The sequence below is a fragment of the Xiphophorus maculatus genome, chromosome 16, assembly GCF_002775205.1.
Source record: "Xiphophorus maculatus strain JP 163 A chromosome 16, X_maculatus-5.0-male, whole genome shotgun sequence".
NCBI lineage: Eukaryota > Metazoa > Chordata > Actinopteri > Cyprinodontiformes > Poeciliidae > Xiphophorus > Xiphophorus maculatus.
The window spans coordinates 24,528,348-24,548,654 of NC_036458.1; the positions used below are offsets into that span (position 1 = coordinate 24,528,348).

General features: G+C 40.0%; 2 protein-coding genes across 2 annotated transcripts; one reads left to right on the forward strand and one right to left on the reverse strand.

Annotated features, from left to right (window-relative positions):
• Positions 1-533: 533 nt before the first annotated feature.
• engase (endo-beta-N-acetylglucosaminidase) lies at positions 534-10,800 on the forward strand. Its single transcript, XM_005812973.2, has 14 exons — positions 534-703; positions 1,459-1,535; positions 1,628-1,829; positions 1,944-2,092; positions 2,268-2,422; positions 2,899-3,047; positions 3,485-3,656; positions 3,737-3,843; positions 3,929-4,040; positions 5,176-5,363; positions 6,235-6,377; positions 6,773-6,872; positions 6,973-7,084; positions 8,296-10,800. The coding sequence occupies exons 1-14, from the start codon at positions 585-587 to the stop codon at positions 8,683-8,685; spliced, it is 2,175 nt and encodes a 724-aa protein (XP_005813030.1). The 5' UTR covers positions 534-584; the 3' UTR covers positions 8,686-10,800.
• scpep1 (serine carboxypeptidase 1) lies at positions 9,896-20,016 on the reverse strand. The gene is made up of 13 exons (XM_005812967.3): positions 19,896-20,016; positions 19,550-19,689; positions 18,466-18,555; positions 17,832-17,987; positions 17,535-17,609; positions 17,168-17,240; positions 16,302-16,339; positions 16,093-16,221; positions 12,857-12,941; positions 12,637-12,750; positions 12,396-12,533; positions 11,217-11,380; positions 9,896-10,900 (listed from the first exon to the last, which is right to left on the reverse strand). The coding sequence occupies exons 1-13, from the start codon at positions 19,945-19,947 to the stop codon at positions 10,838-10,840; spliced, it is 1,317 nt and encodes a 438-aa protein (XP_005813024.1). The 5' UTR covers positions 19,948-20,016; the 3' UTR covers positions 9,896-10,837.
• Between the last annotated feature and the right edge of the window lie 291 nt (positions 20,017-20,307).

The following is a 20,307-nucleotide window of genomic DNA, read 5'->3' on the forward strand; positions in this document are numbered from 1 at the left end:
TAACTTGTGTAATACTACTTTCATTGAACTTTAAACCTTTAAATCGTTATTTTATCACTTGATAAAAAATGTTGCTTCGTATGTTTGTGCAATTTACGAATTTCATTTTTTATTACTTCAAAGTTATTTTTATTGCGGCTGATCCACTTCCCCTTCTTCTTCTGCTACATCATTATTACATAGAGGGACGTTAATAAATAACACTACGTCACACACACAATAAAAATATTATGTTTAATAACATCAAAAACAATATCAAATTTGTATTGGTTAATTTTGAGCGAATCGTTACTTATTACTTTTGTCAGTTTCAAATTACTTCTCTTTTAGGACTTTCTTCTTCTACTACTACTACTACTACTACTTATTATTATTATTATTATTATTATTATTATTATTATTATTATTATTATTATTATTATTACATAGAAAAATGAGGACAAAAAAGGACAATCTGTGGTTGGACCATTCACTGTCAGCCTCCAACACGGCATCTTTATTCTGAAAGGATAAACTCGGAAGTAGTTGTTTGTTTGGGGTTTCCTGGTTTCTCTTTCATTGCTGACTCCTTTCAGTGCGGAGAAATGGAGTTATCTGGTGATGAAAACGTGATTCTCGGAGAAGTCGGGTTGCCAGCTGCTGATAATCTCAAAAGAAGTGGAGACGTTGCTGAAGACGGGAAAGTGGACAGTAAAAAGAAACGGTACAGTTTCCAGAAAAAACTTCTTCCTATGCTAACAGATTAAAACTAAGTTTGGACAGTTTCCGTCTAAAACAAACAGACAAAAATGATGCCGTGGTGATTATAATACATAATTACGTGGTTTTCTAAGGTTATAAAAATGATTAAAATGTAAAAATGTAGCCTGAAGTGGAGAGAGACACTCACAAGAGATTCCATATTTTTTTAAAAGATTGAGTTAAAAGTGGTGGAAGTGGAAGCAAAAGTAGGTCCCAAAAATGCTAGGTGTGTACTTTATAACTACATCATGTTGGTAAAGTCAAGTCTGTGCAGTAGAGGGCTGGACGTTAGAGGTCTTCTACTATGCCTCCTTATAAGGTAAATCTGCTGGTGAGGAGAACTTAACTGATTCATATTTATGCGATAGTCAGAAAGAACAACAGTCACAAACGTTTAGACATCTGGAAATAACCCGGTCCAGGTCCTGCGGCTTGGTTCTGTTAACATGGTGTGAAAGTCCAAAGCCATTCAGATTGTTCAATTGCTCTGTTGCGCTTTTACGTTCTACACTATCCCAATATCAAGAATGCAGTTAAAACCAATGCAGACAACTGAGAGCATTGATGAATTCCTTGCAGATAGTTAAAAATATTCCATGATTTAAAGATCTGGACTGGACAACAACATATTCATGAGTTAAGGTTTCCAAATATTTGTATTTCTTTTTTTGCTGGACTGCATTTCTTCATAAAATAAGGCACCTTGTGTTTCTTCAGGACCGAGTCGTGTTTTGACCAGCCTGTGGACTCAAGTGTTCATGAAGTCATCAAGTATTCACCTTCTGCTCTTCCTGGTAAGATGGCTGCCATGAAGACTGATGACACTCTGACCTGTAGCCAGTATGATGATGTGTTGTGCTGCTTTTATTCTCATTTCCTGTCCCAGCCAAACATTACGATGCAGACACAACCGAACCAATCAGCTGTGGTCTATCCTGTATGAATGACTTGTTGTCATGGAACCGAAGCGAGGCGAACCCCTTCAACGTGGCAGCCGTTCCTCTGGCATCTCGGAAGCCCCGTCTGGTCAACTGTCTACGCCGGACATTGGTGTCCCATGATATGATGGGTGGCTACCTGGACGACCGGTATGGTGGCTATATCTCTGATTAAACTTCTTCCGTTTAGAAGTTCTTTTTTGAATGTTTGCATTAAAATCTGTGTTTTTATAATGACATTTCATCCCTACTTCTCTTTTTAAGGTTTGTCCAAGGCACCAGTTCAGAGGAACCCTATGCCTTCTACCATTGGCAGTACATAGACATTTTTAACTACTTCACTCATCAGATGGTCACTGTTCCTCCAGCCGTGTGGACGAATGCTGCACATAAACATGGAGTCATAGTTCTTGGTAAGCATAAAAGGCCCTCATCTGGATTAATATCCTGGAGTTGTTTTTACAGTGATTTTCAAAACTACGCATACCCCTTGAACTGTTACACAGTTATGACGGAACATATTTAGCCTCTGACCTGACCTGTCTTCACACCTTCTGTCGTAATCTGAATCACTGAGCTGCTTTTCAGGGACTTTCATCACAGAGTGGACTGACGGAGCGGCAGTGTGTGAGGCCTTCCTGAAAGATGAGGAGTCGTACCGGGCCGTGGCTGACAAGCTGGTCCAGATCAGTCATTATTACGGCTTTGATGGCTGGCTCATTAACATAGAGAACACTCTGAGTGTGAGTCATAAGTCTGCAATTCTTCTCCTCGGTGGACGTACTAACAAAACACACTGGTTTCCTTCAAAGCTGTGTGCATGTTATAGAAAAGACAACTTCTTAGTTGAAGAAACAATAAAATATGTATTTTTAAATTCAAACTAACTTTAAAAATAGGATCAGAGAGAGTTTAATATAAAAACCCTTCCTGTTTGCGTCTGATTGGAGGGGCCAGTTTTACTCCGTGCTTCTAACAGTCAAAGAAAACTCCAGTCACTTTGGAACCTTCTCTGGTATCCTGTTGAAGTCCTTTAAATCGTAGTTTTCTGAAACATTTTATCAGTGACATTTTCCTACTTTAGAAGTCATCTTTACTGGAAACCCCTCCACACCCCCCAACACCTCAGCTTGCACTGGTTTATTCAGAGGTTTTGTGGCATGGCTGGTTAATGAATAAATCAGGCAGCAGGTTGGATCTCTGCGCTGATGTTTTGCAGGAAGGAGCTGTGAAGAACGCTCCGCTGTTTCTGCGCTACCTGACGGAGCAGATGCACGAGCGAGTGCCCAGCAGCCTGATCCTGTGGTACGACAGTGTCATTGAGAACGGAAAGCTTCAGTGGCAGAATGAACTCAACCAGTCCAACAGGCGAGTAGAAGGGAGAAAAAAACGTTTATCTGATCTTCTTTCAGTCTGAGGTTCTGTTTGACAAGCGCAGATCTGCAGCTTCTCTGGGAAAACTATTTTTGACTTCATGTTCTACAATCAGTGGTGTTTTCAAATTTCAGTGGACATATGGAGATCATTTGATGATAGATGGTGGGCAGTTTGTTTAGGAAAGCTGACCTCCAGGGAACAGCTACACCTCTACTCTCTCTCATTAATCTTTGTCTTCTGGATATCAGAATATATTATTTACTGCTTTAAGTAAGAAACCTCTTCATCCAGCATTTTGCTTGAGACATGAGCATTGTCTATTTTTAATATTTATGAAATACATGTTGCTGTCACCATAACACATCGTCCTAGAATCAAAATGATTGGTTTGTTGACACTAATTTAGCTGTGCCACTCTTCTCTGACAGGATATTTTTTGATGCCTGTGATGGCTTCTTTACAAACTACAACTGGACAGAGGAAAACCTGGAGTGGATGAAGGACTACTCTGTGGTCCAAGGCCGTCAGGCTGATGTGTACATAGGGGTGGATGTGTTTGCCAGAGGGAAGGTGGTGGGAGGGATGCTGGAAACCAATAAGGTAGAAACTGTAACAGTCTGTCCAGTTGTTTCTTCTCAGATCACTGTCTTAGTTCTGCATCCTGTTCTGGCTGTTGACAGGCTCTGGACGTCATCCGAAAGCACAACTTCTCTGCAGCCATCTTCGCTCCAGGATGGGTGTATGAGAGTCAAAGTGATAAGAGCAAATTCCGCACCCATCAAGACAAGTGAGGCCAGCTCAGCGTGTGCAGTGCACACCTGGTGAAGGTCTGCAGGCATAATGACACCGAGACGCTCTGCTTCCCCCTGCAGGTTCTGGGCTCTGCTCTCAGATTACCTGTACATCCACCGACCAGCTTCACAGCTTCCATTCATCTCCTCCTTCTGCCAGGGCTTTGGGAAAGCAGTCTACAGGGAAGGACAGGTACTCACAGACTGGAAACTAAAAGGAGTAAAAGCTTAAATGCAAAAAACCAACCCCAACACACCAACTGGTATCAGTATATGTATATAAAATGACAATGAACAATGCTCAACTCTTAGCGTGCATGAAGTTTTTAAATGCCTGTGTCTTTAATCTTTTACTCTGATGACTAATTAGTTATTTAGTTTTAGGCTGATAATGTTTATGTTCCTAATAACATAAACAACAGATGATAAACCTGTAGCATTTTAACTCTTTCATGCGTGAAATCTGATCCTTTATGTCAGAATTATTTCACAAAGTGTTTTTGATTTTTTTGTAAAGCATAATAAAGGTGAGAAAAATTTATTGTAATATAAAAAAATAATTTTTAGGATTTTTTTTTCTAGGTGATCAGTTGAAATTTTCTCCAAATACGAAGTGTTTATTTGGCAAATACATCAGTAGTATTAGTCTTTAAGGGGTTAAATGATGTCACAATATTTTTTCTACCTGCAAGAGTCCTCTACAGTAGAAGAAGGGACAAGATATTCCTAAGTTGGTTAATTGTCTTTCTGCCATATTGGATTTAACAAAAATCTTCTTGCACTTGCAGTGGACGGCCGGCAGTTGATAGAGTATGATCCACTAGTGTCTACTTCAGTGGTCTGTGTGTTTTTATAACATAAAACTCCACAAGAAACGCTAGAAAATGGCTTTTAGAGAGCTGTCCACTGTCCACCGCTATGCATGAAACAACTAATGACTGTCAGATCTTTCTGATGTAGACCAAGCACTTTAATTTAAGGTGTAAAAGGTTTGTTTCTGACATATAGAGCTTGATAGGAGCCTCAATGTCTGTAGGTTTGAAAAGAAATATAAACAAAATAAAAGTTCAAACTGAAGATGAAAATTTGAATTGGATTAAAGCTTCATTCATCCTAAAAAGACACTTTACTGTCAGTTTTGTGTGTTTGTTTTGGACATTTCGTTTAAAGGTTGACATTCCGTTTCTTGACATTCAGTTTGAGCCATTTTCTTCAAACATACAAACATTTTGAGCCTGTAGCAACATAACCTACTGTTCCTGTTCCCAGCTTTAAAGTTGACCTAGAGGTAAAAAGAGACGTTTTCTTGCTGTTCCTGTGTGTTGCAGCATGAGACGGCAAAGAGCTGGTTCAACCTGGCTGCTCAGGAGATCCAGCCGTTGTACTACCACATGGCTCTGGAGGACGGGGGCTGGGTCAGGAGCAGCGGCTGCCCTGAAGACGCCTGGAATGGAGGCTGCTCTCTGCTGCTGGACGGACTCATCCCCTCAACTTTAAACACTCCAATTTGTGCCAAGTAAAGTGTCTGCGTGTGTTTACATATACACATTTATATTAACTGTATGACCAACTCTATATTTATCATGAGGCAGAATAGAACAAATAGCTTTACACAGTGATTTAATGAGTTTCTTGTGTAAGAACCCAACAGGATTATTATAAGGCTACAGATTGGAGAGGAGATCATGACTCTGTGTGTGTGTGTGTGTGTGTGTGTGTGTGTGTGTGTGTGTGTGTGTGTGTGTGTGTGTGTGTGTGTGTGTGTGTGTGTGCGTGTGTGTGTGTGCGTGGGTGTGTGTGTGTGTGGGTGGGTGGGTGGGTGGGTGTGTGTGTGTGTGAGACCAACTATATAAGCTACTTTGTACTTAATAACGTCTCCACCAAAACAGCAAAGTACTTCCCCAGTAATGAACCCTGGGTCACTAGTGACCCAAATGAACTGTTAAACAAGACAAAAAAGACCTTTTAGTGAGGGAAACGGGGGATTACTGAGGAGTAACTTAGTCAGGATTAAAGATGGCGAGTAGGCAGGCATGCAGGAAGAAGCTGGAGAGGAAGACTGCAGGGCCCCGGAGTCCTGAAGGGCCTGTGCAGCACCCCTTCAGTCTTAGGCCAACCCAGAAGAAAGTTCCATTGATGTGGTTGACATCCTGCCTGGTTCTGGGACCGAAGAAAACTCACCCATCAGTCATCAATGACTATAAACCTGGAGGGACTCCTGTAAGCAGACAAGGACATATCAAGACCCCCTGCAGTTTGCTTATCGCCATGGAGTTAGAATTGATGATGCTGTCATACACCTGCATATTGACTTTGCTCTGTCTTTTCAATAAAATGTTCATGCTATAAGCATTAAAAGAATGACAGTGACTTTGTGTATTTGCCAGGATTTTCTCGCTCCATGTGCCGCTGGATTCCAGGATCATGGTAACTCTGGTGTACAAAGCGTCTGCTGGCATCACCGTCTCTTTGCAGCTGAGGACAACAGATTCTTCTCACTGTTCCCACACTGATGTCCATGAGGTCACATGTGAGTTTCTTGTGGAACATAACCTCAGGACCAATATGAAGAGAAACACACAGCCAAAAATCCACTGAATTTGTTGTTGGATCAAAAACACACAATGTAGAAGTTCTATAATAGATCCGTACAGCAGCTCTCTTATCGATACTTTAGTAAACATACTTTTTTGGGCAAACAGTCTTTCTTCGGTATAACCTTACATTTAAACTTAAACACAAAACATGTATATTAAGCTCTTCTATAACAAATACTTGATCTTAAATACAATTCAAGTTAGAAATGTACAATCAAATATGTTTTTCTATAAAGGAAAACAATCCAAAGCTGACTTGGATGTTTTTGAAAAGGAAAGCAGTCTGTCTTAAAGTTTGAGCTGATAAATGTTGTGTGTTTCTCCACAGTAAACAGTGTGACCCCTGAGACTGTGGGAAGTGGATCGCAGCTAGAGAGCCAGATGTCTGAGCTCTGTGGAAACAGAGACCTGCATGGATGGACTGTTAGGTGAGGCACAATGACGGCGGAGCAGCAGTTTAGTTGAGTTGACTTCATTTTAGAGTGTAAATGTCTGTTCTTTCTGTTGTTCCAATGTTGCTCTGAGCAGATGTTCACAACTGGAGCTTCATGGCTGCATTCTCAGAGAAGTGTGTGTCCTTATCCATCGGGAAGGGGAGCCTCAGGACACGACTTTCAGCTGCAGAGTGGGAGAGATCAAGGTGAGGCGATCACTACTCTCTACAGAGAACATGAATCATTTTCTAGATGGGACAGAGAAATAGAAAGTGTAGCTGGAGAAGGTTTGATGCATAAAGATTTTATGGTTTTTATGCGTCTCAAGGACCATTTCCAACATAGTTTTAAGTCATTTTTTGTTTGGGAAAATTGGGGAAGTTTTTTTAACTATGTTCTGGCATTATTATAAAGGACTGTAATCAGTCTCATTCTACAGTTAACAGGTAAATCTCAGTGAAACATGTGGCATCTAGAGTTCACCAATCTTGCTTTCTATGATATCTATCAATCAATCAAGTTTATTTTATAGCACATTTCACCAACGAGGCAGTTCAAAGCACTTTACATCATAAAAACACAAAAATACAGTTATAGAGCACAGTCAACAATTGAAACATAACATTTTGTCTGATGGCATTATTACACATCAGAATGTTTATTAATGTTTCAATGTTTCATTTATTCTCTAAACAAGTGTGTTTTAAGTCTGCACTTAAAGGAGATCATTGTTCCAGCTGCTTTGCAGTTTTCAGAAAGTTTGTTCCAGATTTGTGGTTCATCATCTGAATGCTGTTCCTCCATGTTTGGTCATAAAGATAAAATGGCCTAGTTAAAGTCCTATCTTTGTCATATAATTAAAGTCAGTTTCATACGCCGTGATCCGGTTTTACTCTAATTATTTATATTTTTGATTTCAGATTTCAAGGTTACTGCCATGTGCCTTTTTCAGTCCCTGCAGAAACGCATAAGAATCATATTTATGTTTTCTAAACTTTTCTACTAGATTCAGTGAAGAACTCGCCTGGCCATCACCTTCCTATGCAGTTCTGCTCAGTCTGTCAGTGGGTCTTAGGTTATTCTTGAACATCTTAACTAATTTCCTTTATCAGAGGTTCCACCTTGGATCAAGTGGAGATTGTTCTCAAACACACACATAAACTAATTTTAAAGGGAATAAAACACGCTGACATTAAGTTCTGGAATGGCCTTGACCTCAACCATACTTAAACTTTATACTTCAAAAGTCATCTAACCCGATAAACAACGTAGATCAGTTCTTCCATTTCAGATACCAAGAGTGAGATAATATCCATCCAGAATGAATGTATCTATGTAGATCCAATAATTAAAAGAACTGGTTTACTTTTTAGGTCTAAGCTGACATGTCTTGAAGGAACTGCTGTGTTTCTGTCAGGTACTGGACGTGGGTACTCTGCAGCCACCCACTGACGCTGTTCGGGGCTTGTGCATTGATGATGTGGTTTGGCTCCGTGGTGCCGGTTCATCACCAGAGAGTTCGTCCTCTTGCCTGCGCCTCAATGCCACCCTGCGCTGGGACTACCCTGTGGAATCTGTGCGCCACTTCAGGGTGCACTGGAGAAGGCTGAGAGGACCGGACCCAAGAACCCCTCCAGGTCAGCTGGAGCTGCTGGCCCGGGCCTACTCCAACCAGTTCAGGGTGACAGAGCTGCTTGTGCCTAAGCCGCCCAGCGTGTTGGAGTTGCTGGTGGAGCCGGTGACCAGGTGGGGCTCCCTCGTCCCGGAGAGCCGGTGGGGAAGAAGACAGCTCAGCTACACAGAATGAGCTGAACATGGATTTCATACAAGGAACTGTATGCAAATACGTTCAACACTTTAAAGACTTTCATTTATACATTTTGAGCGTGGATGGTTTTTGTAGCAGATGGAATCATCTCAAACAGAGAAACCACCTGAACCTGAGCACAGTTAAAGTTTTTATTTTTAAGTAATAAATAATGCGGTTAGAGTAACAAGCCCATCACAACCCCAGTTCTCTTTTTGATCCAGCCATTGTTTCATATAAACAGATTAAGATTATAATCAGAATTTATTTGTCGGAATCACAAACATTTACTTGTTTATTGCAGGCTTCACATATCATGTTTTCATGTTGCCTGTTTTACATATATAGTCCACTTGATGTCACAGTAGAGCAAAAGAAGCACCACGGCACATGAAGCTTCATCCCACCATCACTAGTTACTAGGGCAACCTCTGAGTCTCAAACTGCATTCCTCGAAAAGCTTACAGCGCCTTCAAGTGTGTGAGAAGGACACATTTAAAAGCTGTAGGACTGTGGCTCTGGACAAATGTATTTCTGAGACCACTGTTCCAACCACGCAAACTTCATGGTCTTCATAGAAGCCATAACGATGAGTTGCTACGTAAAAAGTGAGTTGGCCACTCATTGACCAGAAGTGGCTGGTCTCATTTTTAAAAATCCATCAATTGATAAGTTTTCTTATTTCTGTGAAAAACAAGGTGGCTAGAAGCTTCCATGATTGGTCACGCTAGGAGATACAGAGACACAGAGCGAGGTTTGAAGGAGAACCAGAACATTTAGTCTGATTTCATTTTAGAAAGTTATACTTTGTATATTTTTATACAGTGTATGCATATACCTGTTTTCAACTGTGAGCACTAAACACTTTGTATTGGTTAACCACATACCACCTCAATAAAATACAGAAAAGTATGCAAACATAAAATGTAAAGTGTTCAAGTGCATCAATATTCTAGCAAGGCAATACAGATGGCTAACTCAAAAGGTTGAAATAAAAACAGAAAACACACACAACTCAGTCCCAGTTCTTTCCTGTCATGTTATCGTTCTGCAAAGCAAACATGTGGCCTCAGTGACCAGACTCCACCGCCGTGTCAGAAATCCAATACAGTGAGACTTCTATCAGTGTGATGAGAGTAATCTAAAACAGCTCAATTTATCAATTTAAGTATTGATAACTCCACTGTAAGAATGGAACACAATCATGCCAGACATTCCTTCATTCTTTATTTTGATGATAGTGGTTGAGAGCACCACTTCATAAAACCACAGACATTTATTTTTTGTGAAATCTGCATTTTCTATACCAGCTTATCTTTGCTGGGTCACAGGATGCCTGGTGCATTTCTCCAGCTGTCATGAAGGAGGTGGGGTTCTTCCTGGACACAGGGCCATATAAACACACACACACACACACACGCACACACAGACACACACACACACCCACACACACAGACACACACACACACACAGGGCAATTTATAAGGACCAATTATCCTTATTTGCTAAATTCTGGGATGTGGGAGGAAACCTCATGCAGAAAGGCTTAGGTGGGGATTCGAACCATACTTCTCAAAATATCAGCTGAGCTTACAGTTTGATCAGGACATTATTGTGGAGGATATCATCCATATCAGGACTAAAATGTTTTTGCTCCAATTTTCATTTCTACCATTTTCCAATTGGAAAAGTGGAGCCTAAACCTTTTCAACACCCTTATGCAGATTCAATTCAAAATGCTTTATTGATCCCAACGGGAAATTAAATGTTATAACTCATTAATTCAAATTCTTTAGAGAGTCACTGTAGATGGTGACGGCATAATGATGGTGTAGATTATAGAGACATAACCCACAGATCCCATGCATATGGTGCCAAATGTTACGTTTTATGGCCATTCGTCAACTGCAAATCAATTCATCCAGTGAAAGTTAGTAGTTTAGATCCATGTTTCTCATAGAAGCATGCCAAAAAAAAAAGAAAGAAAACGTACAAGAGTATTTATAAAAGAAAGTTGTATTTAGTGACTGGAATTGACAGAACTTTCAGTCTAGTACACCTGATATCAAAGTCAATTTTGGAAAGCAAGTAAAAAAAAAAAAAGAAGAATTTCTGTGATTGTCAGAGCCGTCCCAGCTGGCACAACCTTCATTCAGTCCTGCTGCGTGATCATCTTCAGCATCTGCAAGGCCATGGCTCCCTGGTCTGAAGGAATCTGAGATATAACAAGATTACAGTTTAACACTGAATTCCTACCATTTCTGCTATAAAATATGCACTTTGAATTTAACTTAATTTAATTTAACTTAATTAAAAATTTTTTTTACACCAAACAGAAAGCAAAGCAAAAATCTGAGTACTTCTAGATAAAATACTTTATACCAGAAAAGTTTGCATCTTACAGTTCTACCATCTACATTGTATTACAGGTCTACTCTACACCCTTCTATTCTTCCAAACTAAACAGATCAGTGTTTCATGAAATTCAATATTTAAAACTTTAAAGTAGTTAGAACCAGCTCAGGTTTTACCATGTGACCAGCTTTGAGGATCCAGTAGAATGCAAAGTTCTTGTAAGTCTTGAAAAAGGCTCCATTGGTTCCTGGGGAGGCTGGGTCATCCAGGGGGGTCCACCTCAGCTGGCTGAAACCAGGAAGTCCCTCCCACTTTAGCCGTTTCACCCAAAGCTCCTGACCTGGAACAATAAAAATGTGCTTTTATGATTTATGAATGAGCTTTTAAAATGAGCTCAAACATGAAGAAACATGAACATGTGTTCACCAGAGATGTACTAGCTTCAAGTTTTTATTTGGAAAATGATTTATATATCCTTCTGCTTTAATCTTCTTATGTCTTACTAAATTAGAAGGGGGAGTGTCATGGTGTATTATCAGAGCGCTCAATGAAAGAAGTCCTTTCATTGAGCGCTTCTCAATGAAAACCCTATTCCAACCTTAAAAGGTTGGAATAGTTTGGTTTATAGACACTTTCCCCTTTAACTGGGGCTGAATTTCCATTGTGGTACAACTGGGTCTGAACTGGGTCAACTGATAACATTTTGATCAGTTGTAGACTATATAAATAAATGATCACAATCATTTTAATTGTAGTAGTTTAGCAGTAGTAACAGGTGAAGATCAGATGCACATCAGAATTTTAAAAACAGACATTGTTGAAGTCGACATTTGCAACAGTCTTTAGCCTCTTTTTAGTGGTTAGCATAACTTGACTAACAGTAAAAAGCAATCCGAGTGATTAATCTTTGGAACACACATAACCTTAACAGATTTCCCAAAGACTGCCAGCATCTCCAAACCCAGCCCACACCAGCTCAACCTTTCAGTTGGGTTACCAACTGGGTTACTTAAGTTGGGTTACTTACCCCTAACCCTAGTTTTCAGTTAGCTCAAAAACATTTTGAAAAGTCATTTTCCTGTTATCTACCATACTCTGTCTGTGTCTGGCGACCTGACTAAATCATAGACATGTCTCTGCAACTTGTACTTCAGTTTAAAACACTTCACTAATATCAAAAACAGCAAAAACAATGTTCTTCTCAAAGGAACAGCGTTGCAAGTGTGAACTAGTTGTGTTTAGGTATTCACTGACCAGAGACAAAATATATATTTCTGCGTTTCACATCAGCTGGTCACCAGCCTCTCTGTACATCTCTAGTGTTAAATGTATTACTGATTTGGAAGCTCGTTTACCGATGGTGTCCACTATGAGATCCAGCTGGCCATTGTAAACCGTCACATTGACTCCAGCTGTCAACAACTGGTCCACTATATCCACCACTGGCCTCATAAAATCACCAGCCATGTTGCTGAACACGTCTTCTGCTTGACCTACAAACCAGAATAGATGAGGACAAAGAAGGCAGACAGAACAAGAAACATAACACTGTGATGTGTACCAGACAGTCTATATATGGAGACTTAATCCAAGTACCTCCCCAAGTGACATTCTGAGGGATGATGGCCAGTTTCTTCCTTATTGCTCCGTTCATCAGCTCGTTCAGTGATTGCTTGTGCAGAGGGCCAATGTGGCGGTGGGTTTGCAGAGCTGATGCAGAGAGGAAAAGCACATCTGTCAGCTAGAGCAATAATATTAGGTCCAATCTTCATAAATTCATTTGGTAAGTGGAGTCTAGGTTTAGACAGTGCCATACAGATGAAGTTTTCTCCTGCAGCAGTAGTGACCTTCTCATCTGGTTGCTGGGTTAGAATGTTGTAGAAGTTCACCCCATTGGTGTTCTGGGAAGAAAACAATTTTGCTCATTTGAAAAATAAATATTTGATTTGTACATTATTTCAGTCCTACTATTATAACCCCTCTCCTAAAGGTCTTTAAGGCACCAAAACATTCCTGACTTGTCAAGAATACTACCAAGACCTGTGGAGGTCTTCTGGATCAGTGCGTCCCAAATGTTTCCTCAGTCCATATCACGTTTTCCCAAGTAGCACTATACTTAATGACATTTCTAAACTGTTGTAAAACAGAGCTGGTATCTTTTTAACAAAAGAAAGGGGGGAAAAAATCATCCTGGAACCTTCTGGGATTCGACCATGTAATCAGTCGATGGGTTGTGTGTAAAGTCACATCCCTGACCTGGTGACCAGACCACAAGCTGGAACTGGTAAAGCAACTCCACATCCCAGCATTCACAGCATTTCACACCCGAGTTTGACAGAAGACCATTGGCCAAACAGCAGGGATACCCTGTGACATCATAAAAGTCATAAAGAACCTGAACATGCTGGCTGTATTCAAGTACTTTGGATCCAAATCCACATCAGCTGTTAGTTTCTCCTTTGAAGATCTGAGTTAAATTAATAAGACACTGTTCCTTTTTCATATTGACATCCTGTTTCCCTCCTGCTCCAGTAAACAAGCTTCTCAGCAACTCCAGACAAAATGCTGTCTCTGTCCATTCACCTCAGTCTGTTACATTTTTGTTTTTCAGTTGCTTAAATTGCCTCAATCACAGCGCAGATTCACTCCATCATTCTAACACCACACCTCAATAACCTACAATACATAGGTATGTATGATGATTCCTGACAATCAGGTAATAATAATCTGTAATAATAAATAAATCAGTTCTATTAACAACTGCCCTTTGGGAAATTATTAATAGCCACTGATAATCAAAGTGATTTTCCCCAACAAGCCATGGGTGTTAGAATTATTATGTTTTGTTATCTTTCTTACATTAGTAGGAGATCGGCTTGCAGGAGCTGATCCTCTGTGCCTTCTCAATTCTTGCAAGAATTTGGTTGAAAACTAAGTAACGTTGCCTGTGGTTCTTTTTATTTAGGTTGAGAAAATACCTATCAACTTGGTGCCGTGACCAGGATCTCAACCTACCCATTCGCTGACAGACGAAGAACAACGTGCTGAAAACCGTGCACAGCCAGAGTCAACAGGACTTGGAAACAAAGTCCCGGGAAGTAACGTTTTCGCTGGGCCAGAGCCCTATGTCCGACTTTGTCTGCCAATGGCGGATTGACGAGATCCGACCGGACAAGACGAACCGACAGAAACGTGAGTTGAAAAAGCGCTATTAATTAGGTACGAGTCCCAATTCAGGGTTAGAGTCCCTAAAATAAAATGTGGGTTAGAGTTCCAATTTGAGTTAAAGTCCCTAAAATAAAAAAAAGAAAAATGGGGTGCTGGTTTAGAGTCCCCCCCTTGGATGAGGTCCCCATAAGAAACCTCAAGCCATCAGGACATTTTTGTATGAGTGTGAAGTGTGACTGGTGCCGAGTTCTCTGAAAGTACAACTTATTGTCCTCGGAAGGGGACAATAGGCGCATATGTAGTGCACTTTCTGTGACAAAGCACACAATAACAGATCACAGAGCTAAATCGCAGAGTACCGTACTAAAATTATGGGAAACAAGTAGGTATTTTTAATCTTTTTTCACCTTTAAGGAAAGAAAGTAACTATCTAAAAGGCAGATAGTGGGTGTTTTTACTCGTTTTTTCTCGCCTAAAGAAAGAAAGTAACTATCTAAGGGAAGATAGTGGGTAGTTTTTAGCATTTCTACACCTTCAAAGAAAGAAAGCCAGTGGAGAGACGTCTCACTGAAAATAAAAAAAGGGTATGGTGTAGATTAGGAGTGGTTGGAATCTTGGAAGAGTGTGTTTAAAATAAAAATAAATAAATAAATAAAAAGAACAAACAGGAGGAACCAACAAATATGTTTGTCAGACCAGAGGACAATGAATCTCCAGTGAGCTGTTCTCACAGCAGCTCAGGAAGCAGGCAGGAGCTGCAGCGGTGATGCAACCCCCACCCCCAGCAGCTACTGCAGCAACAGCACCTTTATATCCTAAGTTGCCAGATTCAGCTGAACAAAACCCCCCAATCTTAAAATTAGATGAAATTGAAACATCCCATGATACAACCCTAATGGAGCAGCAGATCAGCCTCCACATGTGTATGTTTTTCATCCTTCGATAAAACAGAAGAGATAGGAGTTTCTCCTGAAATCCTTATCGGCTCTCTTTCCTGCCATAAAATGATCCCCTCCAAGAGGTGGGGAATAGTTCATGAGGTGGGGGTAAGGATTGTCCTGTGGTCTGGCAATAGAGATAACTCAGATTAATGGAGTACCTTAAACATAAATTGTGAAATCTAAAATGGCAAAGGATCCCATGAACCTTTTTCCATAAGGAATAGAGATTGGCTTTTTAAACCTTAGGGTTTTGTTTGTAACCATAGTTTATAGGAAGTTGTACAGAAGTCATTATCATCGCATAAGGCAGGTTTTGATGCAGTTTTAGTTTTCTAAATTCAGGGAACTGGACCTATTGAGAAACCTAAATGAACTTTCTTTGAAACAAAGAACTCTTAAAGAGTTAAGAGGCAGAGGGGCCACAAAGCTGATTTGTTGGATTCTGCAAAGACATTACAGGTCTTAATGTTTTATGTTTATGTGTTTGAGTAAGCAAATGATTTATGAGTAATGAAGTATGGGAAGTTTTAAATGTTTCACAACTGCAAGGAAAATAATAATTTGGTATTATGATCCCTTGAGTGGACATCCGAGGGGTCGACAAGCAGTGTTAAGGTACCGACCTGGACATTATCCAGCCTCATACCTCAACTTAGGCTTTGATGAGAAGAGGGCTGCTTGTTGGTTCCACGGCTCCAGTATTGGGATAAACACATTTATTTTATACATTATATTCCTTCTTTATAGTATGTGTTTGTATTCTTTTCCTCAGCAACTAAAAAAAAAGAAGGTATATGTGTAATCCATTTTTCTTTTTCTTAGATTTCTGTGTCCATTTTTCAATTAGACTGGTCGAACGGTTTAGTTGTGAGTGGTCACAATTGTTATGGGTTGTGGGTTTAAAGAAACCTTTAGGGTGTTCAGGCTCCAGTGTGGTACCAACCTGCTCCACTACCGTCTCAGTGACCGACCACAGCTCAGTGGCTTTCAGAAACTGCTGCTGCTCCACAGCTTGCTTCACCTTCTCCGCTGCACTGTTGACATCAGCCAGGCCGTTGTTGTCCAGCAGGGACTGCACACAGCAGGTCAGAAATTCAACAGAGCAGCTTGGATCCACGGTTGTTAATGAAATGCATTCTGTGTGTTACTCACAGTGGTATAAAGGTATGGACCCCATGTCATCACAGAGTCTGGTAACAAAAGACAATCTTACAGTGAGTGGCATGTTGTCGCTTAGACTCTATAAACATTTACAAAAGAAAGGATGAAGATCTGATCTGATCATATATGGAGGGACTGCAGGGAAGTGTTGACAGGAAACATGAAAACATTGCATGCATGTATCTGTCACTAAGTGCTATTCACATACTAAAAAAAGATTTTAAGCTTTAAGTGAACAACTATATAAAACTGCTAATTAAGTTCTAAAAACAAAAGTGATTTTAAGTTCAAGTACATAAACATAAAGCCGTCTGCATTTTTAAAAATATCCACAGATAAAAGGTAAAAAATAAAAAACGTAGAGATGGATCAACGATTGGCTGGCCTTTACCATTGTTCTATTTTTGTTGATGTCTGAACTGTTGACTCAAAATTTGACCAATTAATTTTTTCCCCCTGATGATTATAAAACAAAAGGTGAGATGATGTGCTGTTAGTTTTTTTGGTAGAGAGAGTAGCTTTGAATCAAACAGGGATAAAAAGAAAATACATATTTTACCTAAAGTTGTATATCACTTATTACTAAACAAAGCCAGTTGAAGGAAGTTTGGCAAATCCTGATCTCTGGCACTTTGGAGCCTAATTATTTATCCACGCTAATGTGGGTCCAAAATGAATACATGTTTTTTTTAAATTACTACACCACCTAGTGGTGTGACATGAAATGCTGTCACAATAGGAAACTTGCAAAATCATTAAGGTCCAAAATCTGACTGTGCAGCATTTGACTGGTGTGTTTTTGATTAGAACTGGGGACAAAGGTTGACCTGGAGAGTTAACGACTGACTGATACTGACCCAAAGGGGAAATCCACGAGTCTCCAAGTGCCACACCTGCAAAGTTGCATTTCACTGAGCCTTGGGCTACAGCCTGTAAACAGACAATTCACCCAGATTAAAAACCACACATTGTTATCAGGAAAAGCTAAAGTACTCTTATAATTTTATATAACAACATGTTCAAGTCATATAAGTTAATTACAGGGTACACATCTGCTTAGAATCCTAAAAAAAAGCAAACTTGCAAATCTGATTTATTTCTGGCTTATGTGACCCATCATGTGATTCTTGCTTTACACAGCTTTTCCTCCATCATTACAGCTAATGCTCTGTGTTAGCAAAGCTGTGGATCTGATGCTATAGACCCAAAGAGCAGTAAGCTCACCTTGCTGAGTTCCAGTGAGATGGCAGCAGCCATCTTTCCCCCATATGACTCAGAGAAGATGTAGAAGGGCTTGCTCTGCGAAGTTCAGACATTTTAACTCACAGTGGAATCACTTCTTTCATATGGTAAATAATCCTCTCAAACTTAAAGAAGGAAATAGTGAAAATGTATTAATATAACCCCGCTTAGGACCATAAGAATGAGTCTAGTTAACAGTAAATACTCCCCCACAAGTTAGCCAAGCTTTTAGACAACATTACTCTTGTTTCAATATGAGCTGATTGGAGGTCAGCTCACCTGGAACTCCGGTATCTGTGTGAAGAAATGTTTGAGCAGCACCAGCATGTCTGAGGCCACAGTGGAAACGTTGGTGGCAAAGCCGTCAGGCCGTTCAGCGTAGCTAAATCCGGTGCCCACTGGGTTATCCACAAACAACACACTGGCTGCCTGCACCTACACAACACAGCATAGAGCACACTCAGTGTTTTTTGTTCATTATTTTAGTTTTTATTTTGTAGCTAGCTAGCATGGATTACAGAAAGGAACATTTGACCTATAAATTGCTCATCCATATTTTTGTAGGTCCTTTATGAAATTGCTTAAGTGTAACATGAAATACAACTTCAACTAAACTATTATCGAAAAACTAAAACTTCGACTTAAAGCATACATGCAAAATGCAACCTGTGTAAGAAACCCATCACTGTACAAAAAAGAAAACAACAACAAAAAAAACACATCATCTCCACTGTGAAACATGGACCTTAAACCAGGGGAGAAACTTTCTGGCTTTATGTTGGTAAAATCATAGCAGCATATAATCAGAATAAAATCTGCATGATATAATTTGTAGTTGTAACATGGCAAACTGTTGAAACGGTCAAGAGGTAAGAATAGTTCAGAAAATCTCTGAAAAGCACCGATATCTTACCCAGCTCGTCTTCCTGGGCTCCAGGTCTCTGTTCAGTGGGCCAATTTCTTCAAAGTTACCAAAGCCACTCCCTGATCCTCCTGGTCCACCCTTAAAACGCAGAGCAGAGCCAGGTTCATTTTATAACAGATTCTGGTTTTTTTCCCCCCCATTTCTGAACTTTTGTATTGTCCACAGAGTATCTGTTATAACTTGCGCTGTCGGCACATTTCAAGTTAAATGTTTGCCCTGAATATGGATTAACAAAAGTGAGACACACTGAAGAAAGCTGCAGAATATGAACCTGTGTATCTTTTATCTAAGAGAATTAGCACGTTAGCAACAGTTTCAGGGAAACTTTGACACTGCCGGTGGATGGTTACTTCCTCCTCTGTGGCTACTAATAGAAGCATCTCTGGTGTTACTCATCAGGTGACGCCACATTCACTTCCACCAACAAACATTTTAAATTCAGTTCTTTCATAGATCACAAACTACTTTAAAACAAAGCCGTTCAACTGAATGGCACTGATGGATGCATTCTTTTACATATTCAATTAATTCAAATTATTATTAAATTATTGAAGTGTTTCTGTTGTCCATACGCTGGTGTTTCCAGTTTTTATTTCTGCTAATTGTTGCTTTTCTCTGCTTACATCTTTTGAAAACGTGACATTTAAAATTAGAATATGACAGACCAATGAAAAGAAACTAACATTTTTCTTACAGTTGATATTATGTTTATAATACGTTTAATATTATGCTTAGGGTATCTAGCATTAATTGTACTTTAAATCTGGTCAACGAGCCTCATGTGAACGCAGATTCTAACTTATGAAATATGACTGGACATGAAGAAAAAAAACATCCTTCTTTTTACAAATTACAAATTTATTGATGGAACTTGACTTAATGCTTTGTTTTGATTATTGATTCTATGTTGCTTTGTGTTTCTGTGTTTGTAATGATGTAAAGCACTTTGAAATGTCTTGCTGCTGAAATGTGCTATACAAATAAAATTTGATTGATTGATTGATTTAATCTGACGTCACTCAGACCAATATGCTGAAGTACAGGTGTGATTGGTTTAGGTTTTATTTTGTACCTGCAGCCACATGACCAGCGGCAGGTCCTGATACTGAGCAGACGGACTGTCAGCATAATAAAGCCACCAGAACATGTGGGCCCCGGGTCTCACTTCCACGTAGTCCCAGACTTCTTTACCCGCCAGCGGAGAGGGAAGCCCTGCGAACAACACACGTACATCCTCCTGTATCTACATGGACTCTACAATTAACTCAAATATGTGCTTATTCAGAAAGTTATTTACAACGATTCACTTTCGGTTTGCAGTCAGTGCAGTCAAAGAGCTTACAGGTGGTGATGATCAGAAAACAATCATGTTTTAAGGCAGGTTCTAGTAACTTAGAGGGGGAATCCAGAAAGCTTACCTTGGGAGATGAGAACAGAGAGAAAACAGAGGAGAGCTCCAAACCGAGCCATTGTTTCAGCCAGCCTGCCGCTCCGCTCCGCTCTGATTCAGGACAGAAATCACATGACACCAGCCCAGTCAGCTGACACACACCCACGGGTTGGGAGAGGGAGGTCCTAGTATCTATAGGTCGCTAGCTAGTTCGTCTGAAATAAAGTCACTGAACAGAACAGCTTCAGGAAACATTTCGGTCAGGTGCGTGGCCAACTCCAGTTCTAGAGAACTACCATCCTGCAGCTGTTAAATGCGCCCCTTCCTCATCACACCTGGATCATATGGCTGAAATCCCTGATTCAGGTGTGAATAAAATAAAGACAAACAAATGGCAAGAAAAAGTCCAAGCCATGGCCAAAGGAGGGCATAGAGCTCCT